Source organism: Ailuropoda melanoleuca, chromosome 14 (genome assembly GCF_002007445.2).
Source record: "Ailuropoda melanoleuca isolate Jingjing chromosome 14, ASM200744v2, whole genome shotgun sequence".
NCBI lineage: Eukaryota > Metazoa > Chordata > Mammalia > Carnivora > Ursidae > Ailuropoda > Ailuropoda melanoleuca.
In genome coordinates this window covers 70,022,323-70,048,109 of record NC_048231.1, presented here as the reverse complement: position 1 = coordinate 70,048,109, position 25,787 = coordinate 70,022,323, and the positions used below count along the sequence as shown (strand labels likewise).

The window sequence follows — 25,787 nt, the reverse complement described above, 5'->3', positions numbered from 1 at the left end:
TCTGTCAAATAAATAAATAAAATCTTAAAAAAAAAAAAAGAATTTATTTGAGAGAGAGAGTGTGTGCATGAGAAAGCAAGCGCAAGCAGGGGGAGGGGTAAGGGGAGAGGGAAAAGCATGGTCCCTGCTGAGCAGGTAGCCAGATGTGGGGCTCCATCCCAGGACCCTGGGGTCATGACCTGAGCTGAAGGCAGATACTTAATGGACTGAGCCACTCAGGTGCCCGAAAATGAAAACAATTAAAATATTTACTTAATAATTGCTTACTTTAAAACTACAATGCTAAATTGATTTCATGTTAATGTAAGCTAACATAATGAATGGTAACTATTTCCTAAAAATATTAGGGAAAGGAGTGACTTACATTTTTGCAAATCTTCATATCTGTCTTACTTGAAGCCAGCTGGATTCTCATGTTTGCCTTTGCATTTAGTCTTGCTGTATTATGTATCGCATGACATGGAATATACCACTCTACACGTGTGAGAGAACTAGAATGAAAAGGGCAAATAGTGTCTTGGTGTTATTGTGAAAATAGTTCTGACTTCATGGACTCTGTGAAAACGTCTGGAGAAACCCCAGGGATCCATAAGCCATATACTGAGAACTAGACCATTTCCTGTAAATTGGTAGTTAGATCAGAGTCTATGATATATTGCATTCCCCAAAGCAGACATTGCTTTGCCTTAAGCAGACATGGTCCCTCCAAAATATTAATTCCTGTCCTACTCAGTGTGAACTTAATTTATGAAATTTTCCTTTGTCTTGTAATTTTTTTTAGGTTCTTTCCTACTACATAAGCTTTTTAAAGAATTTATTCATTTGATATTTTTGCTGGTGCAAAATTTTAGGCAAATTATCCTTAAATTTCTTTTTTTTTAAACAGATTTTATTTATTTATTCATGAGAGACAGAGAGAGAGAGGGAGGGAGAGGGAGAAGCAGGCTCCCCACAGAGCAGGGAGCCCTATGCGAACTCAATCCCAGGACTCTGGGATAACCTGAGTTGAAGGCAGACGCTAAACCGACTGACCAGGCACCTTACCCTTAAATTTCTAATAAAAATAAAGGTGTGCTTCTAGATTTAACATAGTATGATATTTGATTGTGTCTCAGGTCATAATCTCAGGGTCCTGGCATGAGCCTTGTGTCCACTCCACACTCAGCAGGGAGTCTGTTTGAGGGTTCTCCACCACATCTCTCAAATAAAAAAATAAATCTTTTTAGAAAAATTACTGCATGTATTCTGTTTTATGGGTGCACCAAAATTTACATAACCATTACTTTATTGATGAACATTTAAGCTGGATCTGTTTTTTAATCTTAAAATTTATAAATATTAATTCATTTTACTAAGTATTCTAGTTTTTTTCTTAGTGGTTTCAGCTGGCATAGAGACCAGGATAGGCATTAGTGTATCACACCATTTTTTTAGGTTCATTTTTATCCCCATATATTTGAAATGTCTTTTATCTTAAATTAAGTTTTTATCTGTATTTGGTATATTTCTAGACTGTCATTCTGTTTCATTGGTGTGTCTGTTCACGAACCACTATGACACTCTTTGCTATGTTTTCATATCTTCCTACCCAAGTCCTTCCTACCCTGCCCCCTGCAAATTGGTCTTTTTCTTCCCCCCAGTTTTCCTGTGTATTCTTGTTTTGTTTTTCCAAATAAAGTCTAGAATCAACTTGTTATTTACAGGGGAAAAAAACATTTTGGTATTTTTGGAGTTACACTTCAGTTTATACATTAGCTTAAAGAAAATTCTCATCTTTTTAATGGCAAATCATCTTAGGCTGAGAACCAGGCAGTCTTACTCTAAATGTATTTATTGTAATTTTTAAAATAAGTTGTTCTCAAACTTGTTCTGTTATCACTTCTTGATAATTTTATAAAGGTCGGTAAAGACCATGGTGATATGCACACACAACTTTAACATAACTGTGCTAAAGGTATTTTAATTAATTCTAGTGTAGGCTAATAGAAGGAAGTGTCAAAGGATTAAGCTTTAAGCAGAAAGACTTAAAACTGAAAAAAAATACATATTTTTGTTAATTGAGACAACAGCTTACTTTGGTTGATTTTTGTGATGGCACACTTTGGTCCAGCTCATGGAATGTCATTCTGCCTCAAGAACATGGCTTTAAAATTCTTACCTATTCAGCAAATTGTCTTTGTTTTTTAGTATTTGCACAAATTATAATGTGTACTGTATTCTCTTTTAAAGGTTTTTTTTTTTTTTAAGATTTTATTTAGTTATTTGACAGAGAGACAGCCAACGAGAGAGGGAACACAAGCAGGGGGAGTGGGAGAGGGAGAAGCAGGCTCCCAGTGGTGGAGCCTGATGCGGGGCTCGATCCCAGAATGCTGGGATCATGCCCTGAGCCAAAGGCAGACACTTAATGACTGAGCCGCCCAGGCGCCCCTTAAAGGTTTTGTTTTGTTTTTTTTTTTTTTTAAACAAATGAAATTTGTTTGGGTAGTCAAGGACCATGTTTTGCTGATGAAAAAATTCAGTTTTCTTAGGAGAGTATCATGAATTACTGTCTTGAACCACACTTGTGCTGGCTTATTTTATGTGTCAGCCTGGCTGGTCCCTGAGGCGGCTAGATATTTGGTCAAAAAGTATGTCTTGAAGTAATTTCTGGAGATTTAACATTTGAATCTGTAGAATGAGTAAAGCAGATGCCCTCCTTTAATGTGAGTCGGCCACAGTCAACTGAAGGCCTGAATAGAACAAAAAAGCTGACCCTCCTGTAAGAAGAAACTCTTCCTGCCTGACTGGCTTCTTTTCCTGCCTTTGAACTCAAATTGAAACATGGATTCTTCCTGGGTCTTGAGTGGGTTTTCAGACTGCAACTGTACTGTCAGCTCTCAGGCGTCTCCAGCTTGCTGCCTGTAGATCTCGGGACTTGTCAGCCTCCATGATCTCATGAGCCACTTCCTCTTAATATTATAATCTCTTTATATGTATCTACACACACATTTTATTGATTATGTTTTCCTAGAGAACCCTGAGTAATATAGCAGCTTTATCTAGATTTACTACAATTTAGTTAGTAAATCAACTATATTTTTTGTGGGTTTAATCCAAGTAAGTTACTGTTAGAGAATTTTAAAGATTTTATTTATTTATTTATTTATTTATTTATTTATTTATTTATTTATTTATTTGACAGAGATAGAGACAGCCAGCGAGAGAGGGAACAAAAGCAGGGGGAGTGGGAGAGGAAGAAGCAGGCTCATAGCGGAGGAGCCTGATGTGGGGCTCGATCCCATAACGCCAGGATCACGCCCTGAGCCGAAGGCAGACGCTTAACTGCTGTGCCACCCAGGCGCCCCTATGCATTTGTCTTTTGAACAAAGGAAACAAAGAGTTACAAATCAAAATATAAGTTAATACTGGTTTTTATCTTTCTGTGGCTTCTAGTTATTATCTAATGTCCTTTCATTTCAGCCTGCAGGAGTCCCTTTAGGATTTCTTGTAGGACAGGTCTACTAGTGACAAACTCCCTCAGCTTTTGTTTAGCTTAAAATGTCTCAATTTCTTTCGTATTGAAGGATAGTTTTGCCAGATTTCTTTCAGCATTTTTTTTTTTTTTGAATATGGCATCCCACTTCCTTTTGGTCTCTGATCACAAGTTGGCTGTCCATCTTATTGAGCTTCCTTTGTACATGACTGGGTCATTTATTGCTGCTTTCAAAATTCTTTTGTCTACTGGAAGTTTCTTTATAATGTGTCTCAGTGTGGATCTCTTTGAGTTTATCCTCCATAGAGTTCATTGAGATGCTTAGATTTGTAGATTCGTGTCTTTCCTAGATTTGGGGGCATTTTTGGCCATTGTTTCTTCAGATATTCTTTATGCACCCTCCTCTCTTCTGGGATTCCTATAATGTTTATGTTTGTTGTATTGGTGATGTGCCACAGAAACCTTAGGTTCTGTTCACTTTTCTTTTATTCATTTTCTTTCTGCTCCCCAGACTCCATATCATTGGTCTTATCTTTAAATTTGCTTGAGTCTCCTAACTCTGACATACTCTGTGGTGTCACCTCCCAAGTACTTTCTGTTGCTATTGTTATAGCAGTTATCGTCCAATATTTTAATGGTTCTGTGTTGAGTTTCTTTTTACTGGAGGACTGAGCCTATTCCTTTGTTGACTCAGAATCTATCACAAGGTAAATATGTCTTGAATGAGTTATTGAATGACTGTTGGAAAGTGTGTGACATCTGAGACTTTTATTTATTTTATTTTTTTTATTGTGAAAAAAATTATGTTTAGATTTAGCCAGCTGGACTCAGTTTAGATGATCCCAATTTTGTTGGCAACATCCGAAGCATCATAGTCAGGAGCCAAACATATGCCTTCTTCTGTCCATCAGGCCTGATCAAGGTGTTGACTTTGGCCACGTCAATATCGTAGGGCTTCTTCGCAGCCTGTTTGATCTGGTGCTTGTTGGCCTCGACATTCACAAAGAACACAAGTGTGTTGTTGTCTTCTATTTTCTTCATGGCTGACTCAGTGGTCAGGGGGATCTTGATGATGGCATAGTGATCAATCTTGTTTCTCCTGGCGTGCTCTTTCGGGATATTTGGGCTGCCTTCGAAGACACAGTGTCTTGGTCCTTAGAATGTAGGTGATGTGCGGATCTTTTTTTTATGACTGTGGACGCCTTTCAGCACCGTGTTCTTGGCCTTCAAAGGCTTTGCTTTGTTTGGCTTCAGCTTTGGGAGGGGCAGGGGCTTCCTTCCTAGCCTTCGGCGCCATCTTCGTAAAAGGGCGCATCTGAGACTTTTAGAGCTGGAAGGAGTATTGCAGAATGTTTTGCTCTTTCTTTTAAAGGTGGTGCCTGATTTAGGAACTTCTGACATCTTAAGGCAAATAATGAATTCCAATTCTGAACACTTCCCTTATTGAGAAAGACTTGGAAAATGTCTAGCTTTCTCAGTCTGTCATATTGTTCTATTTTTCCTATATTTGTCAATTCTTAGAGTAGTGTTCTTAAAATGTGGCTGGTGAATCACCAAGATTCTTTTAGGGGGTGTATGAGTCCACAAGGTAAAAATTATTTTCACAATACTTCTAAGACATTTTCCCCCCTTTAACTGTTGACATGTGCTGTGATAGTGTAAAAGCCGATGTGAGTGAAAACTGGTTAGTACCTAAATATTAATTAAGGCATAGGGACCACTCTGTACTAAGGTTCAGTTGTGTTTTTCACACCACATTCATAGCTAAAAATATATCACATTCCTGACTGCTGATCAAAGTAGTTCACATTACTGATTTTATTATATCTTGACCCTTGAGTGCTCATCTCTGTGTGTGTGTATGTGTGTGTGTGTGTGTACGGTGCACCTTTCTTTATCGTGGTAAGGTATATGTGACATAGGGGCGCCTGGGTGACTCAGCCGTTAAGCATCTGCCTTCGGCTCAGGGCATGATCCCAGGGTCCTGGGATTGAGCCCTGTATCTGGCTCCCTGCTCGGCGGGAAGCCTGCTTCTCCCTCTCACACTTCCCTTGCTTGTGTACCCTCTCTCGCTGTCTCTCTCTGTCAAATAAATAAATAAATAAATAAAAATCTTTTTTAAAAAAAAGTATACATAACATAAAATTTAACATTTTAACCTTTTTTCTTGGTCTTTATTGTGGTAAGCTATACGTAATATAAATTTACCATTTTAATCATTTTTAAAATGTGCAGTTCAGTGGCATTACATACTTTCACATTGTTTTGCAGCTGGGATTGCCATCCATCTCCAGGCCTCTTTTCATTTTCCCAAACTGAAACTTCATACCCATTAAAAAATAACTCCCCATTCTCTTCTCTCCTGGCCCCTGGCAACCACCCTTCTACACTCTATGGATTTGACTACTGTAGGTACTTCATATAAGTGAAACCATATAATTTATTTTGTGTGTGTGTGTGACTGGCTTATTTAACTTAGTATGTCTGCAGGATTCGTTCATGTTGTAGCATATGCCAAAATTTCTTATCTTTCTAAGGCTGAATAAGATTCCATTTTATGTATATACCACATTTTATTTATTTATCTGTTGATGCCACTACAGTTGCTTCTGCCTTGTGGCTATTGTGTATAATGCTGTTATGAACATGGGTGTTCAAATATCTGTTTGAATAGGTTCTTCATTTCTTCTTAGTAAGTATACAGAAGTGGAATTGCTGGGTCATGCAATAATTCTGTGTTTAATTGTTTGAGAAACCACTGTACTGTTTTCTGCAGCAGCTGCACCATTTTACATTCCCACTTGCAGTGTACCATGGTTTCAATTTCTGCACATCCTCGCCAAAATTTATTATTTTTTGTGTTGTTTTGTTTGGTTTTGTTTTTGAAAATAATCCTAATGAATGTGGAGTAGTATTTGCTTGGGGTTTTAATTTGTATTTCCATAATGACTAGTGATGATTCTGTATGTAAGGGTTTATTTCTGGGCTATTTTGTTCCCTTGATCTGTTTGCCTGTATTTATGCCTGTACAATACTACTATTCCAACAATCGTAGCTTTCTAGTAAATTTTGCAGTCAGGATGTACAAGTCTTCCAACTTTAATTTCTTTTCTAAGATTCTTTTAGCCATTTGATATCACTTGAGAATTTATATGAGTTTTAGGATGGGTTTTTTTATTTCTGCAAAAATGCCATGGGGAGTTTAATAGGGTTTCCATTTAATCTGTAGGTCACTTTGAGAGGTACTATCTTATTAATAGTAAGTCTTGCAACCTGTGGACATGGGATCTATATGAATGTATGTCCTCTTTCATTTCCTTCAGCAGTGTTTTGTAGTTTTCAGTGTACAAGTCTACACCTCCTTGGTTAAATTTAATTCTAAGTATTTTATTGTTTTTTTTTAAAGATTTTATTTTATTTATTTGACAAAGATAGAGACAGCCAGCAAGAGAGGGAACACAAGCAGGGGAGTGGGAGAGGAAGAAGCAGGCTCATAGCGGAGGAGCCTGATGTGGGGCTCGATCCCATAACACCGGGATCATGCCCTGAGCTGAAGGCAGACGCTTAACCGCTGTGCCACCCAGGCGCCCCAGTATTTTATTGTTTTTATCTGATTATAAATGGAATTGTTTTTGGTTTCCTTTTTACATTGTTTATTATAATTTATAGAAACTGAATTTTGAGTGCTGATTTTATATGCTGCAACTTTGCTAAATAGGTTTGTTTTTTGTGGAATCTTTAGGGTTTTCTACAAGTAAAATCATGTCATCTGTGAATAGAGTTTTGGAAAACTTGAATGTATCACCTTGAGCCTAACAACTTCCTAATACTTTTAAACACTTTTCCAGTGAAATCAGTAATGATATTTACACTTTTGATACTGCCTAGTGAAATATTTCAATAGTCAGAATGTCTGTGTAACTGTGAACCAGTATTTTTCAGAAGACCAATGCATGATATTACAAAATTATGCATGAGTAAAAGATCCAAAGAGCATGGTAGACAAGGATTTTAACATAACAGTTTTTAAAGTTGATTGCTATGTTTTAAGATTCCATATTACAATTTAGGATCTTTTTAAAAATTAGAATTTGTTAGATTTTGTTGTAGTTTCAAAAAAATACCCACAATCATCTGTAATAGCTATTAAAATACTTGCACTGTATCTGGGTGAAGTCTGCTTTTTTTCATTACTTCCACTGAGAGAACATTATCATGGTTTATTTAATAGAGAGCAGATATGAGAATCCAGCTGTATTCTGTTGAGCTGAAGATTTGCAAAAATGTAAAACAGGACTCTTCATTTTTAGGTTTTGGAAATACATTTTTTAAACATTATGTTAATATCTAATTTTTATTACTACTTTGAAATAAATTAATACATATTTTAAAGTTATTCTGTTTTAATTTTTAATAAGATAAGCATTGGTAAATATGAGCTATATGAATAAAATTTCTTTGGTGTTCTCCATAATTTGTAGAGTATGAAGGGGTCCTGAGAGCAGAGTTTGAAAACTGCTCTCAGATTAATAAAGACCATGAATGTTTTACATAATTTTGTTTTATTTAATTCTAATCTTGCCTAATTTAACATAGTAATTGTTTTAATTTTTAAAGCTTTAGCTATCAGATCCTTTTGGTGTGAAATCAATGAAATTGCTATTAATGTCTAAATAAGTAGGTAAATACTGTATGAGGTTTCTTCCAATTACCTTCTTTTGGGCATTGTTTGTGTAGTGATTCTTCGGCCCTGAAACTAGAGGTATTGTGAAATTTTTAAAAATACTGTATATTTTTGATATTGTAGATTAATTTTCAGTTGTAAGAAGTAATACATCCTGTTTATTAGCCTTTGCCAGCTTTCTACCATCATAACATCATGCAGAGCTAGTTTTTGTGATTTAAAAAAATTTTTTTTTGAATAAAAAGCCCAGCACAGTTGTGATGCTGACATTATTATAGTCAAGATAGAGAACATTTCCGGGGCGCCTGGGTGGCGCAGTCGTTAAGCGTCTGCCTTCAGCTCAGGGCGTGATCCCGGCGTTCTGGGATCGAGTCCCACATCGGGCTCCTCTTCTGGGAGCCTGCTTCTTCCTCTCCCACTCCCCCTGCTGTGTTCCCTCTCTCGCTGGCTGTCTCTCTGTCGCATAAATAAATAAAATCTTAAAAAAAAAAAAAAGATACAGAACATTTCCATCATCACAAAGAATTTTCTTGTTGCCCTTTCGTAGCTATATTCACTTCACTCCCAGCACACCCCCTACTTAACTGCAGTTTATCCAGTTTTTCTAGTTTGAATCATGCCTTTTTTTTTTTTTTTTTTTAAGATTTCTTTATTTTAGGGCACCTGGGTAGCTCAGTCGTTAAGCATCTGCCTTTGGCGCAGGTCATGATCCCAGGGTCCTGGGATCGAGTCCCACATCAGGCTCCCTGCTCAGCGGGAAGCCTGCTTCTCCCTCTTCCACTCCCCCAGCTTGTGTTCCCTCTCTCGCTGTCTCTCTCTCTGTCAAATAAATAAATAAAATCTTTAAGAGAGAGAGAGATTTCTTTATTTTAGAGAGAGAGAAACTGTGCATGTGCGTGAGCAGGGGGATGGGAGTTCAGAGGGAGAGGGAGAGAAACAAACTCTCTGCTAAGTGCAGAGTCCAGTCCTGGGCTCTCTCCTGCGGCACCAGGATCACTACCTGAGCCGAAATCAAGAGTCTAGTGGTTAACTGACTGACCCCCTGGGTGCCCATAATTATGATTTTGATGTCATTTAAGAACCTTGCTTAGCCCTGGATTTTTTTCCCCAGTGTTTTGTTCTAAAATGTTTATATAATTTTATATAGTGTTTTGAGTCAATTTTTGTATAAGATGTGAAATTTAGGTCAAGGTTTGGTTTTTGCATGTAGGTGTTCAGAATCCCCAGCAGTTTGTTCAAAGGCTATCTCTTTCACTGAATTGCTTTTACACCTTTGTTTAAATTGACCTGGACTTACTTTTGTGACTCTGTGTCTGGGTTCTCTATTCTATTGATCCATGTGTCTTTCCTTCCAGCAATGAATACCATACATAGTCTTTTTTTTTTTTTTAAGATTTTATTTATTTGACAGAGAGAGTGAGAGAGCACAAGCAGGGGGAGCAGCAGAGGGAGAAGGAGAGGGAGAAGCATGCTCCCCTGAGATCATGACCTGAGCCGAAGGTAGATGCTTAACCAACTGAGCCACCCAGGCGCCCCACCATACATAGTCTTGATTACTGCAACTATGTATCTTGAAATTGAGTAAAATGGTTCCTTCTATATTATTCAAAATTGTTTTAGCTATTCTAGTTCCTTTGCTCTTCTATACAGACTTTAGAATAATCTCTCTATATTAATAAAAGTTATTTTGATGAGATTTTGATAAGGGTTCTTTAATGCTGCATATCAGTTTAGGGAGAATTGACATCTTTATTACTTTGGGTCCTTCAGTCTGTAAACATGGCACATTTTTCCATTTCCTTAGATCTTCTTTGATGTTTATAATCAACGTTATGTAGTCCTGTATGTGTTTTGTTGTTTTTGCACTTAAGCATTTCAACTATTTTGAGCAATTTAAAATGGTATTTATTTTTAATTTCACCGTCCACATGCTTATTGCTTATGTATTAAAATACAAGTGATTTTTAAGTATTTATCTTGATTTCTGTGACCTTGCTAAACATACTTATTAGTTGTAGGAGTTTTGTGGTAGGTTTCCTTGGGAGTTTTCTGGGAAGATGGTCATGTTACCTGTAAATGGATGCACTTTTATTTCTTCATCTTTGACCTTTGTGTTTTTTTTTTTCTTATTGAACTTGCTGGCATTTCAAGTACTGTGTTGAATAAGAGTGATGAGAGTGAACTTCCTTGTCTTCTTCATTATTGGGAAGGTGGTCAGTCTTTTGCCATTAGATAGAATGTTAGCTGTAGTTTTATTTTTAGATTCTGTATCAAGTTGAGGAAGTTCCTCTCTATTCCTGGTTTTTGAGAGATTTTAAAATAAAATGTTGATGAATTTTGTGAGAAGCCTTTTTTGCATCAGTTGATCATGTGATTTTTTTCTTTAGCCTCTTAATATGCTGTATTATTGATCAGCTTTCAGATCTTGAGCCAGATATACATCCCTGCCATAAATCTCACTTGTTTGTGATTGTGAATTCTTTTTACATATTGCTGAATTCTGTTTGCTAATATTTTGTTAAGGATATTTACATCTGTGTTCATAAGGACTTTTGGTCCAGTGTGTGTGTGTGTGTGTGTGTGTGTGTGTGTGTGTCTTGTTTTGAAATCAGAGTAGCACTGACTTCATAAGATGAATTGGGGTTTGTTCCTCTATGTCTTGGAAGTGGTCATGTAGAATTTTTAAAATTCTTCAAATATTTGGTAGAATTATTTGACAGAAACCATCTGGATCTGGAGATTTCTTTTTTGGGAACTTAAAAATTACATATACAATTTTTTTTTTTTTTTAAAGATTTTATTTATTTATTTGACAGAGATAGAGACAGCCAGTGAGAGAGGGAACACAAGCAGGGGGAGTGGGAGAGGAAGAAGCAGGCTCATAGCAGAGGAGCCTGATGTGGGGCCCGATCCCACAACGCCGGGATCACGCCCTGAGCCGAAGGCAGACGCTTAACCGCTGTGCCACCCAGGCGCCCCTACATATACAATTTTCTTAACTCTTATAGGACTTTTTAGATTTTCTGTATTGTACATTGGGTGAGTTGTTGTAGTTTGTGTTTTTTTGAGGAAGTGTAGTCCATTTCACCTAAGATGTCAAATTTACGCGTCCAGGGTTGTTCATTGTATACCCTTAGTATCCTTACTGTCCTTTTGATATCTATAGTGATATTTCTGATACCGAAAATTTGTGTATTCCCTTTTTTCCCTTGTCATTCTGGGTAGAAGTTTGTCAGTTCTATTCATATTTTCAAAAAAACAGCTCTTTGATGCTTAACATTACTAATCATTAGGAAAATGCAAATCAAAACCACAGTGGCCATCCTCAAAAAGATAAGCGATAACAAATGCCGGAGGGGATGTGGATGAAAGGGAACTCTTGTGCGCTGTTGGTTGGGTTATAAACTGGTACAGTTACTATGGAAAACAGTATAGAGGATCCTCAAAAAAATTAAAAATAGAGCTCCTATATGATGCAGTAGTTCTACTTCTGGGATATATCCAAAGGAATGAAAATGCTAACATGAGAAGGTATCTGCATCCCCATGTTAATATCAGTGTTATTTACAATCTCCAGGACATGGAAACTACTTGTGTTCATCCTCAGATGAATGGATAAAGAAATTATTGTAGGGGCGCCTGGGTGGCANTATATACACAGTGAAATATTATTCAGCCATAAAAAAATGAGGAAATGCTGCTATTCATGACATGGGTGGACCCAGAGGGCATTATGCTAAGTGAAATAAGTCAGGCAGAGAAAGACAAGTACTATATGATCTTATTTATATGTCAGATCTTAAAAAAAAAAAAAAGCCTTAGAAACAGAAACTCAGCAAAAAGACATCAAAAATGTAGTTACCAGAGGTGGGAGAGGTGGGAGGGGGGTTGGAAGAAGGGGTCAAAAGGTACCAACTTCCAGTTACAAGGTAAATAAGTACTAGAGCCGTAATGTACAACATGGTGACTAGTTTATCTCATTGTATTATATAAATGAAAGTCGTTAAGAGTAAATCCTAAGAGTTCTCATCATAAGGAGAAAAAACTTTTTTTGCATGTATATGAGATGATGGATGTTAAAACTTATTGCTGTAAGCATTTCAAAGTATATGTAAGTCAGGCCATTATGCTGCACACCTTAAACTCGATGTATAATGATGTATGTTAATTAAATCTCAGTAAAACTTGGGGAGAAAACAACTCTGTAACTGATTTTTTCCCTCTATTTTTGTTTTAGTTTCATTAATTTCTGCTTTTATTATTTCCTTTTTCTGTTTTCTTGGGTTACTTTTGCTCTTATTGTAGGTTTTTGAGGTGGGAGTTTAGATTATTGATTTGGGACTTGTTCATCTTTTCTTTTATATGCATTTAGTGCTGAAAGTTTCTCAGCCCTGCTTCAGCTTTATTCCACAAATTTTGATAGGTTGTATTTTCAGTATATTTGTGTATGCTAGTTGAAGCATTCTTATGACGGCTGCCTTAAAATTTTTGTCAGATAATTCTAATGTCTCTGTCACCACAATTCTAATATCTCTGTCTAATATCTCTGTCACCATTAGCATCTATTGATTGTCTTTTTTTCATTCATTTTGAGATTCCTTTGGTTCTTGGTATAATGAGTGATATTTGCTTGATCTGTATTCTATGTGTGTGTTATGTTTTGAGAATCTGGACTTTATTTAATACTGTTTTATCTGGATTTCTATGATATTACCCCATTGGGGAGGGAGGTACTCTTTGTAACTGTTGAGTGCAAGTGGAAGTTTGGCTGACACCACAAAGTGGGAGATTAGGAATGTGTGGTTTTAGGACTGCTGGGCCATTGTGGAAGTCCTGGCTCTCCACTAGGCCTTCTATGACACCATCCCAGGGGGCACTGCCTTCTTATTGCTGGGTGGGCCTGGAAGGCCAGGCCTCACTAACTTTGCCTTTTCTGACACTACTCTGGAGAGGTGTTGAGCTCCACATCACAGCGTGGCTTCCCATTTAACCTTTGTTAGTGTGGGTGTGGGTGGGGCACAGTTTTTTGTGCTGTTTTGTTTTATTTTTTTCCCTGTGGTGTTTGGCTGGAGTAGATTGCTTATTGTCTAAAAGTTTTCTGTATTTCTAGGCTGCCCTTTTCCTGGTCATTTGGCTAGAATGAAAAAGTTTGTGTTGGAACTTTTTGTGTTGGCACCTGTTCGGATTTCTGGGTTGCTGACTTTTTCAACTCCCAATTTAAGATAAAGACAAAAAGAAAACTCCAGGAACTCACCTTGTACTGTTCTTTGGGTCCCAAGGTCCCTAGGTGTCTGCCTTTGTTTCTCTTCTTATGTTTGTTTTATTTTTAAAGCCCAGGATTTGTAGTTGTACTTTGCAGGAGAAATAGGGAAAACTACATCTGCTCCATCTTCTTCGAAACACAAGTTCCCTACAAACTGGTCTTTGTATTGGAACTGGGACACATCATTCGGAACTCTGAGACTAGTATTTTTACTAGTGTTTTCTTGTCTTAGATAGTATAAGATACTTTCTGGTTTGCATGTTGTATTTTAACAAGCTTATTTTAATAAAACCTATGCTAAACACTTTGTTTTTATTGCTTTAAAATACACACTTGTTGTAAAATTTAAAACAGCACAGTACTATGTTAAATTGCCAAGTAAAAATTCATTGCAAAAACACCAGTTATTCCCAATTAATTTGTAAATTCAGGGCAGTCTATAAGAAATTTGTTCTTTTTCAAGAAAGTTAAAGCTAAATCTAGAGGTCATTGGGGAAAGTAAATGTGGAGGAAGAGCCAAGGCAATTTTTAATTTTTGTCTTGTGAATTTTGACAGTTTTTTAAAAGATTTTCATTTATCTATTTGACAGAAAGAGAACAAGCAGGGGGAGTGGCAGGCGGAGGGAGAGGGAGAATCAGGCTGCCCGCTGAGCAGAGAGACTGATATGGGCTTCCATCCCAGGACCCTGAGATCATGACCGGAGCCCAAGGCAGACGCTTAACTGACTGGTGCCCCATGAATTTTGACAATTTTGAAGGGAAAACAGTAATGGAGATATTGTGCTTTTAGGTATCCATACAGCCTCTAAAGGCATTGAAGTTATAAGAGTATGATGTCAGTACAGGAATAATAATATATATGTAAGGAACAGAGGAGACACTTATGAGGAAACCCATTTTGTATAGGCATTTGGTAAATTAGACGCTTTAGATTCATGGGAGAAGGACTGTAATATTAACGAATGATTATTAGATTTCTACTCAGTGCCTTATGTAAAATTAATCCAGTTAATCCAGTTAAAGATACAACACTGAAAAAAATCAACTATGGAATCATGTAAAGAAAACATGCATTTATAGTTCTTTCTAGTCTTGCGTTGTGAAAAGACTTTCTAAATAAGGCCCCAGGGGTCTTATAAGAAATACAAGGGGATCATGACCAGAGCCAAAGGCAGCCCCTTAACCAACAAAGCCACCCAGGTGCCCCTATAGTCATTCTTTTTGATGGTCATTTGCCAGTGGCAGCCTCTTAGAGGGTTGCTCCTGTCTTTTGGATACAACCCCAGTGATTTTAAAATAGCTTTCTTGCTTTCTATCATGACAAGTTATGCCACGCTCATCTTAATGCATTTCCTGCTTTTATCGGCAAATGTGTAGGGACCACAGTTTGGGTCCTGGGATTGCTAACTGATTTCAATGCATTTCTTTGAATGCATTTTATTACTTGAGTAATTGCTTCATTGGTAAATGGAGATAATAACTTACCTTGTAGGGTTGTTTTGAAAATTAAATTAGATACACAGTAAACTTTCAGAGCAGTACCTAGGTATAAGAAAATAGTCAATATGTTTTTTTTTTAATTCAAGTATAGTTAGCATACAGTATTATTAGTTTAGGGTGTACAATATAATGATTCAGCAATTCTATACAGTTCTCAGTGCTCATTGTTATAAGTGTACTTTTATTTATTTATTTTTAAAGATTTTTTATTTATTTGACAGAGAGAGACACAGCAAGAGAGGGAACACAAGCAGGGGGAGTGGGAGAGGGAGAAGCAGGTTTCCTGCTGAGCAGGGAGCCGGATGGGGGGCTCGATCCCAGGACCCTGGGATCATGACCTGAAAGGAAGGCAGATGGTTAACAACTGAGCCACCCAGGCGCCCCATAAGCATATTTTTAAACCTCTGTTTCACCTACCCTTCCACCCACCTCTTCCCAGCAATCACCAGTTTGTTCTCTGTATTTAAGAGTCTGATTTTGTGTTTTTCTCTTTTTTTCCTTTGTTTTGTTTCTTAAATTCCATATGAGTGAAGTCATATGGTATTTGCCTTTGTCTAATTTGGGATTATACCTGCTAGGTCCATCTGTGTTGTTGCAAGTGGCCAGTTGTTTTCTTCTTTATGGCTGAGTAATGTTCCACAGTATATCTATCTTTTTTATCAGTCAGTGGACACTTGGGTTGCTCCCATATCTTGGCAATTATTTTTTTTTAAGATTTCTTTATTTATTTAGAGCGTGCGAGAGAGAGTGGGGGGTGGGGTAGAAGGCGAGGGAGAAAATCTCAAGCAGGCTCCCCGCTGAGCATGGACACGGGGCTCAGTTTCACAATCCGGAGCTGAAATCAGGAGTTGGATGCTCACCCTCTGAGCAACCCAGGTACCCCCATATCTTGGCTATTGTAAATGATGCTGCAGTAAACTTGGGATGCATATATCTTTTTGAATTAGTGCTTTCATTGTCTTTGGTAAAGACCCAGTAGTGGAATTACTAAAGCATATGGTAATTCTATTTTTTATTTTTTGAGGCATCTCCCCACTGTTTTCCACAGTAGCTATGGAAATTCCACAATATTATTTTAAAAATACTATTCTTAAAAGAGCAAAAAACTTTTGGTCTCAGTCCCACTCTAGAGGTATAATGTGAATAAACTGTATGATATGTATTCTTCCAGAACTCTTCCAGTTGACAGTGTCTTCTACAGTGGTTTCTTAAAAATTCATTTGTTGCATATACTAAAATCAAAATTTTTGAAATTATTTCAGGAACTTGAATTGATTTTGACCTGTTAGACTGGGGAAGATGTCCATTTGCTTAAGTCTAGGTAGAGGTTTTTGTGGGGGTTTTTTTGGTTTTTTTTTTTTTTTTTTTTACACCAAACATTGAAATAAGAGAGATCGTGTACCTATAGGACAAAGTCAAATTGGAGCATCAAGTGAGCACTGCCCAGAAACCCTTTTCGGCATGTAGGCCCAGGTTGATTATTTAATATATAACTCATTTTATTTTTTTAAAGATTTATTTATTTATTTTAGAGAGAGAGTACGTGGCAGGGGCAGAAGGAGAGAAAGAATCCCAAATGGACTCTATGCTGAGCCGGGAGCCTGATGTGGGGCTTAGTCCCATAACTGAGATCGGGACCTGAGCCAAAATCAAGAGTCAAACGCTTAACCCACCGAGCCACCCAGGTGCCCCATGTGTTTTCCCTTTATTACTTAAATCTTTGTTGGTAATTCTTTTTTTTTTTTTTTAATGATTTTTTATTATATTGTGTTAGTCACCATACAGTACATCCCCGGATTCCGATGTAAAGTTCGATGCTTCATTAGTTGCGTATAACACCCAGTGCACCATGCAATACGTGCCCTCCTTACTACCCATCACCAGTCTATCCCAATCCCCCACCCTCCTCCCCTCTGAGGCCCTCAGTTTGTTTCTCATAGTCCATAGTCTCTCATGTTTCATTCCCCCTTTCTGATTACCCCCCCTTTCTTTATCCCTTTCTTCCCCTACCCATCATCCTAGTTCTTATGTTCCATAGATGAGAGAAATCATATGTCTTTCTCTGCTTGACTTATTTCACTTAGCATTATACACACCCCCTCCCCAAATTATTTCTCGATCTTCCCCCAAAGTAGGTCTTTCTGCTCTCTGTGTGAATGTGTGTAACTTAACACTATGTTTGAGATACACGTCTGAGATATCTCTCCATATCAGTATATAAATTTCTCTCTCTTTTTTTTTTTTTTGAGGAGTGGGAGGGGCAGAGGCAGAGGGAGAGAGAATCTCAAGCAGATTCCACACTGAGTGCAGAGCCCGACGCGGGGTTTGATTCCATGACCCTAAGATCATGACCTGAGCCAAAATCAAGTCACATGCTTAACTGACTGAGCCACCTAGGTGCCCCTCTGTCTCATTTTTGAACAGCTGTAGAGTATTGGATTGTATGGATATACTATGATTTATAGTCATATAGTCATATCTTGTTATGATGAGTATCCTTAGTGATTCTTTTGTGCGATTATGATAATATATCCATAGGGTAAATTCCTAGACATGAAATTTGCAGGGTCAAGGGATTTGTGCATTTACATTTTTAATGGATATTGCTAAATTAATTTTCTAAGATGTTGCACTAATAAATATATTAACCACCAATGTCTAAAGGTATGTAAAGGTGATAATCTGGGGGGCACCTGGGTGGCGCAGCGGTTAAGCGTCTGCCTTTGGCTCAGGGCGTGATCCCGGCGTTATGAGATCGAGCCCCACATCAGGCTCCTCCGTTGTGAGCCTGCTTCTTCCTCTCCCACCCCCCCTGCTTGTGTTCCCTCTCTCGCTGGCTGTCTCTATCTCTGTCGAATAAATAAATAAAATCTTTAAAAAAAAAAAAAAAAGGTGATAATCTGGGACGCCTGGGTGGGTCAGTCGGTTAAGTGTCTGCCTTCCGTTCAGGTCATGATTCCAGGGTCCTGGGATCAAGCCCCTCATCGGGCTCCTTGCTCAGCAGGGAGCCTGCGTCTCCCTCTGCCTCTGCTGCTCCCCCAGCCTGTGCATGGTCACTTGCTGTCTCTGGAAAATGAATAAATAAAATCTTCAAAAGAAATAAAGGTGATAATCTTAGTCATACTTTTTCCAACTTAATTAGTGTCAGATTTGATCTCGATCAGTCTAATAGGTGGAAAATGATAATTGGTTTTAGTTGCCTAATATTTGTGTTTCTTTCATCTTTCCATTCACACTAGCCCATTTATCTATAGGTTATTGACTTGTGAGAAATCTAGAATGGAGAAGGAGATAAAAATTTTTTAATTCAGTACTTTGAAAATAAGCAAGATTGGCTAGATCTGTAAGAAAGTTTGTGTTTCATAATCTGAATTTGAAGTTGAGGTTCCTGAGAGCAGTGTAATTTTACATCCCCCCCCCTTCAGCTATGCTGAGTGAGGTTAAAACCAGAGGCCAATTTAGTGGAACAAATAATTAAAGGAACAGGTCTAGGCCAAAAACTATTGATTTAGTAAATAACTAAGCAAATTTTGAATCAGCTACTGAGCTTGATTCCATAGATGGGTAGATGAAAGTGACAGTTGTTGCTTTTGATGGAGCTTAGTTTAGTTGGGAAGCATTAGATTAAATAAAAGTAATTATAGTTGGAATAAGTGTTCCATAAGAAAGTATGGGGTGCTGTGAGACCATATCAGTGTTGCCTAACCTGTGTACTGAGTGGTGAAGGAAAACCAGAGGAACCTGTTTAACTGAGGTCTAAAGGATGGGTAGGAGTTGGGGAGATAGAGGAGTAGTTGTATTGGGCATGAAGAGAGAGTAGTTTAGAGGGCAGAGACAGACATTTTTGGGCCTTTGGTTTCTATTAAGGATCTACAGTGTTATCTAGAGAACAGTAGAAAATCTTTGAAGGATTTTAAAGTAAGGGATGGGTTGCCAAAAATCTGAGGCATTGTGGCAGTGGTACAGGAATACACTGGCTTTATCCACCTCATTTTTCACCCACCTTGGCTATTACGGAGCAGTCAGCTGTGTCTGAACTCTTGGTCCTGTCTGGGACAGATAGAATCTATTCATAAATGACCTGTGGATTATGCACTTTCTGTGGCAAAGAAAGTTAAAGCAGTTTCTGCCATATAACCAACTGTTCATCTATATGAACATGTCTTGTAGTCTATAGTGATAATTAGTTTACCAGAGAAATAAATGAGGCTGTCCAGCAGTTGTTAGTAAGTCCTTAATAGATTTTTCTTTCAAGATCATGGCTTTTCTTTTGATTTCCTCCTATAGGACCTACAGTAGTGTTCATTGGTATGTGTGTGTCTGTGTGTGTATATATTTGTTAATTCAGTTTTTTTGCTGCTTCTCCCACATAGAAGACTTCCTCTGTAAAGAGGGTTCTTGTGTTGATAGATAACATAGTAAAATTTTAGCTGTTGTATTTATTGGCATTGTCATCTAGTGTGGTTTTAAATTTCAGTCACCATAAAAACATGGGTGATTAACTTAGATTATGATATTCTGCATTATATCAAAATGAATAGGCATGTGGTTTGTACAGTTGTAAGAAAATAAGTAATGATGCTCTCACTTTAAAAAAAAGATCTTATTTATTTATTTATTTATTTATTTATTTATTTATTTATTTAATTTATTTAGGAGAGAGTGAGTGGGCAAGAACACACCCAATTGGGGGAAGGAGCAGAAGGGGAGAGAGTGGGAGGAGGGGAAAGAATCCCAAGCAGACTCTGCGCCAAGCATGGGAGCCCAGCATGGGGCTCAATCCCATGACCCCAAGATCATTACCTGAGCCAGAACCCAAGTCATATGCTCAACCGACTGAGCTACCAAGGTGCCCCAATGCTCTCACTTTCTGATTATGAACAAGTAAAACTAGATTCTGAACTGATCATGAGTTGGTGAAACTAGGTGGCATATATATAGTATAGTCCTTTGACTGGCAAAGTTTGTTTCATATTGTTTATCTAGGAGCCCAGGCTCTTCTTTTTGAAGCTGTGTAGTCAATATTTTTTTCATTTGAATTGTGAATTATTATGTAACTTTCTTATTTATGTGATGAACTGAATTTGTATTGCCCTTTTGGGGGTATGCTCAACATTTTAGGTAATACTATGTCCTTATACATTAGCCAGCCAGATTTTATTATCATCTATTTTTTTTTTAAAGGTTTTATTTATTTATTCAACAGAGATAGAGACAGCCAGTGAAAGAGGGAACACAAGCAGGGGGAGTGGGAGGAAGAAGCAGGCTCATAGCGGAGGAGCCTGATGTGGGGCTCGATCCCATAACGCCAGGATCACGCCCTGAGCCGAAGGCAGACGCTTAACCGCTGTGCCACCCAGGCGCCCCGATCATCTATTTGTTTTGACTTACCTGTTCACATTACAAGTTCCAAGGAAAAGGGCTATACTTATTACCCGCAGTAGCTTAAAAATTTTAGTTCAGAGAGGTGAGCGATATAAGAAAATGATTCCTTACAATGTAACTATTGACTGGTCTTTATTTGCTTATACTTTATTGGCACAAAAGTAGCAGTATACACACATACAGTTACACTGGGATATAATATTATATTTATGATTTCTTCCAGTGTTGGTGGAAGGAATAAAGAGAACTCACCTTTTTAGTGATGTGACCTATCATGTGCCAGTCTATATAGAGCTTGAAAACTCTTGATTGAACAGGAAAGGTTATTTTTGGTCAGTGCCCAGCATGGTCGCTGGCACTTAGCAAACATTAAATAAGTGCTATTTAAATTGAATGGAAGATTTAGAAAATAGCTGTTTTTACAAGGAGCCCTGTGACAATAGAAATAAAGGAAGTTATTAGGTCAGCCCCAGTTTTAAGCGTTATATTTTATTATCAACAGAGTTTTTTCTTTAAGGAATTATGAAATGGTATCTTTGCTCTTTCTGTTAATTTTGTATGCTTATTTAACAATTTATGGCTCTGTTATTTTCAAATTATCAAAATTCATTTGGAAATCATTTTTGTGATTTTCTTATGGAATTGCTTGTTGTGATTACTTCCATCAGTTTATTTTTGTTCTACATGAAGGTACACAAAGTTTTAAATGGAAGTAAGTTTTTTTACTGAAAATTTGGAAAAGGGTATACATTATAGCAGTTTCTAGGATTTTTTCATAGTTTAGCTTGGGTTCCACAAGGGGAAAAAAATGAAAATAATGTCTTGATATTTGGACCTCATACCAAAACCATGCTGTGGTTTTGGTTTGTTTTTGAAATATGCTGGGTTTGTTTTTTGGAATATGCTGGGAAATATATTTTGAAATCTTGTAAAATTTTGCTTTAATGTACATTGTCGAAACCATTCTGAGTTGTATTTTTAAGAGATGGTAGCCCATGGATTTAAAAATATTGCAAAATACACATTTTAAGTTTGTGTGGTACAGAACAGAATTTACCATTTTAACCATTTCTAAGTGTTCAGTTTATTGGTATTGAGTACATTCACACTATTATGCAACCATCATCACCATCTATTTCCAGAATTCTTTTCATCTTATAAAACTGGAATCCAAACCCATTAAACAATAGCTCTTTGCCTTTCTCCCCCCAGCCCCTGGCAATCACCATTTGCTTTCTGTCTCTATGAATTTAACTATCCTAGGTACTTCATATAAGCAGAACCATATAGTATTTGTCTTTTTGTGACTGGTTTGTTTCACTTAGCATAATATCCTCTAGGTTCATTCTAGCATGTATCATGATGTCCTTTCTTTTTAAGGCTGAGTAATATTCCATTTGTATGGCTTACCACATTTTATTTATTCATTTGTCTGTCAGTGGATACTTGTGTTGCTTCTGCCTTTTGCTATTGTGAATAATGCTGCTAACATTATAAAATATTTTGGTTGAGTCACTATGTGATCTTTCCAAAAGGTAGCATCCTTTTTCATTTATAACATAGTCATAAGAGGCATAGTCCAGTTATTAAGAGGGAATGCTTAGGAGTTGGACTTCGGATTCAAATCCTGGCTGATCCCTTCCTGGATATTTCACTATGGGCAGATAACTCTTTTGATACCTATTTGTTAAACTGCCAATTGCAGGTAATGATGGTACCTTAACATTATTTGGATTAAATTAGGTAATATATGTAAAGTGCTTAGAATAGTGTGGAACACATAGTAAAAGTTTGATCAATGTTTTTTTTTTTTTTTTAAAGATTTTATTTATTTATTCGACAGAGATAGAGACAGCCAGCGAGAGAGGGAACACAAGCAGGGGGAGTGGGAGAGGAAGAAGCAGGCTCATAGCGGAGGAGCCTGATGTGGGGCTCGATCCCGTAACGCCGGGATCACGCCCTGAGCCGAAGGCAGACGCCCAACCGCTGTGCCACCCAGGCGCCCCAAAGTTTGATCAATGTTACCGCCATTTAGGAAAAGGAGCCTGTTGGTTCAGGTACCCATTTAAAGTACTGCAGATGGTCACCCAATTAGATAATAATAAAAATTTGAGTTTTGAAACTGATTTTGACGCTGAGAAGGCGAATACTTGAATTAATTAATTAATATTAACCTTTTCTTTGGGTGGGATTTTCTTTGGGCAGGGATAGGTAAAAAAGAGACAGGCTTGAATATTGGGTAAGCTGCCATTATGATCTTCTTCATGGGAAAGGGTCCTGCTATCTTAACCAGTTATATTGAATGGTTTATCTAACCAGACAAGAGCCAGAAGAATCAGAAGTTGGTCTTTGTTATTGCCATCTCTTCCATATCTTTATTCTGCTCCAAGACTTTCAAAAGCATAGTGGTGGTCCACATCTTTAGATAGGCAAATGAGACTGTGCAATGGATGGCACAGATTTGTAAAGTCTGGTCGTGTCTAACTCAGTATTTTAGTTTTTTGTGGGAAGGTTGTGTGTGTCACTAGTTTCACCCTCAAGAAAGACGTGAACTCAGAAGTGGCTTTTAATGTGTTGAATGATTAAACTGAAAACTCAAATCTAGAGGGCCAGATGTAGCCTGCCTGTTTTTGTCTTAAATGGTGCACTGGATTATCAGTCCTTATCATAAGTTTCCTACACCATTGAATGTGGATGCCACAGAGTAGAGTGTTTCTGAATATAACTATACTACTTTGAATAATTCATATTTAATTCTAGTAAAATTATATTATGAAAATAGTCAATATAAAAGATTATGTTCAACTAACTAAATTTTACCTATATGTATGACTCTTATTTGAGTTGTACTTAATACTATACCACTTAACATTGTAACTAGTAAAAATGTATCCTGGCTCACAATTGTTGAAATCTTTTCCGTTCTTTTAGAAGGATGATTACACTCATGGAATATTGTGAGAAGAGACATCTTTTTGTCTAGATGAATTCAGTTATTTAAGCCCACGTAATCTAATGTGGGTGAAAATCTAAACTGCCCATTTGGTCTCCTCAACATTAACTCTGTTAGCTTGGGAAATATTTATTTCATAAACAAAAAGTACATAATTAATTGAAGTGAGGTCTCTTTCAATGTATTTTACATTTCGTACTCTTGTTTTACAATACCTTAATGATAACTTTAAAATTAGTGTGGGTATTAAAACAGTTATAAATTCAAGCTTTAGGGTATCATAATTAACGTGACCAGTCACCATCTTATTTTAAATAAGTTGTATTTCATGTAGTGTTTAATAGTTTTAACAAAATTTAGTACAGATAGAGTCACAGAGATGCATTTTTGTAGACCTAAGGATTTTGATGTATAAAAGTACTAATTTGGGAATAGTGATAAGAGTAGGAATTGAAGGTAAGTAGTTTGGGCAGCTTAGTAAAAGTTCAAGGAAACAAATTAATTATTGACTAGTTCCTCCTCCTGAGTCCTTTTTTTTCCCGTTACATGATGCACTTCCAGGAACTATAGAAACCTAGTGAGTTAAAGAATAGTGACTTGATGTTTGGTAGTAGGATGAGAAGCTAGAGTTGAACCTGATACATAAAGGTTAGTAGGTTTGTTGTAGTTCTCAAACTCCTTGATTCAGGTATTGAGAAAATTTGTCCAAGTTAAATGAGGATATCTCAAGTAGATTTTTACTGATTTTTTTTATTTTTCAGCCAAACCAAACAGGAAGCTTACTTTTCTCTACTTAGCCAATGATGTCATTCAGAACAGCAAAAGGAAGGGGCCGGAGTTTACAAAAGATTTTGCACCAGTTATAGTGGAGGCTTTTAAACATGTTTCAAGGTATGGTAATTGTTTGGGTACTAGGTAATCTGTTTTAAATGCACATAATATGTCCTTTTGTTAAAATTTGCTGTAAGCCATTCAAACAAAAAACGGAATGTATTTCATTGAAATTTTCATTTGAAAAGACTTACTATAAATGACATTTGTAAATATGTTAAATACTTTGTGTGAAGGGAAATTTTTGAACGGTTGCAATGGTGGGTATTTGGAGTACTTGAATTAACAGCTTTCCTGTAAGAGACCAAAAGCAACTGCCATTTTGGAATGAACTTCATTAAGAATGAATGAAGGTTTTGAATTGAAAATTTGTGTGGTTATAAAGCTGTCACTTTTCCAGCTGATATTTCTGGATAAGCGTCATATCTTTTCCTTTCATATTGCTTATAATTTTAAGGTGTTCTAGTGTTTGGATATATATCATAACATTTTAAAATGCTTTGGAACATTTAAAATGCTTTGGAACATATTAAAATAGAATATTTATGTAGAATAATTATAAGCTTGTTGAAAAATTTTGCTACAGAAAAATTCTGAGGGTAAAAATCAGTGCTTTGGCTTATGTCCTTTTTAAATGCTTATTTCCAAACATATGCAAATATTTGGTAGGTTACTGGGTAAACATTATTGGGTAGACTACTAAATCAGTCTAAATTATAGAATCCAGGGGTAAATGAAGATCTGTGTTCAATGATTTAAGGATGAAAATAAACTCCAGACATTCCCTGCAACTTTAGTCATAATGGATGCATTTTTCAAAAATTTACAGTGTGTGAAATACTGCTGTATGTTACTTTCTTAATGAATATTATTTATCTTTCCTTTTAGATATTGTCTTTTACCATCTTTTCAGATGTTGGCATTTTTTAAGAGTTCAGTTCTAGGCCCTCTTTCTTTGGTCATATTCTTCACTTGACCTCTGGATGATTTTATACACTGCATGTATTTAGTTATTATCCACACCCTAGTAACTCACAATCTTACCCTCCAGTCCAGATGTGTTTTCTTTGTTTTAGACCTGTGTCCTGTTGCCTCATGAATTTCTAGTTGTATGCCTTCAGACATCTCAAACGTACTGTGTCTCATATTGAAATCATATATTGTGTCCTTGCTCCTTGTCAGACTTGCTGCTCCTCCAGGTTTCACTCTCTGCGGATCCAACTCTATCTATCCAGATGCCCATATGAGAAATTAAGTGTCATCTTTAACTTTCTCTGTTACTGTGATTTATAGTATATCACATTCTCCTTTCTCCTTAACTCCCTTTATCCCAGGTAGTATATATAGTTCGCACAGTTCTTTAAATTTCTTTCCATTCTAGTTTCCATAATATCATTTCTTTTTTTTTTAAGATTTTATTTATTTTTTAGAGAGAGAGCACACACGAGAGCACAAGCGGGGGGGAGGGGCAGAAGGAGAGGGAGAAGCAGACTTCCCACTGAGCAGGGAGCCCAAGGCGCAGCTCAATCCCAGGACCCCAAGATCATGGCCTGAGCCGAAGGTAGACACTTAACCGACTGAGCCATCCACGCGCCCCCATAATGTCATTTCTATAATTGCAGGAGCCTCTAGTAGGAAACTAGTCACAGTTGCAGAGCTGATCATAACAGTCCCTTGCCTTTGAGTTGTTCTCATTTGT

General features: G+C 37.1%; 1 protein-coding gene and 1 pseudogene across 3 annotated transcripts in view; one reads left to right on the top strand and one right to left on the bottom strand.

Moving 5' to 3' along the window:
• The window catches only part of RPRD1A (regulation of nuclear pre-mRNA domain containing 1A), a 72,241-nt gene that overhangs the window by 5,632 nt on the left and 40,822 nt on the right, over positions 1-25,787 (top strand). For all 3 annotated transcript variants that reach the window (XM_011231615.3, XM_002924665.4, XM_034642258.1), the window contains exon 2: positions 24,019-24,148. In XM_011231615.3, the coding sequence (XP_011229917.1) occupies positions 24,019-24,148 (130 nt within the window). The remainder of the gene's footprint in view (positions 1-24,018; positions 24,149-25,787) is intronic.
• On the bottom strand, positions 4,305-4,769 carry LOC109490472 (annotated as a pseudogene).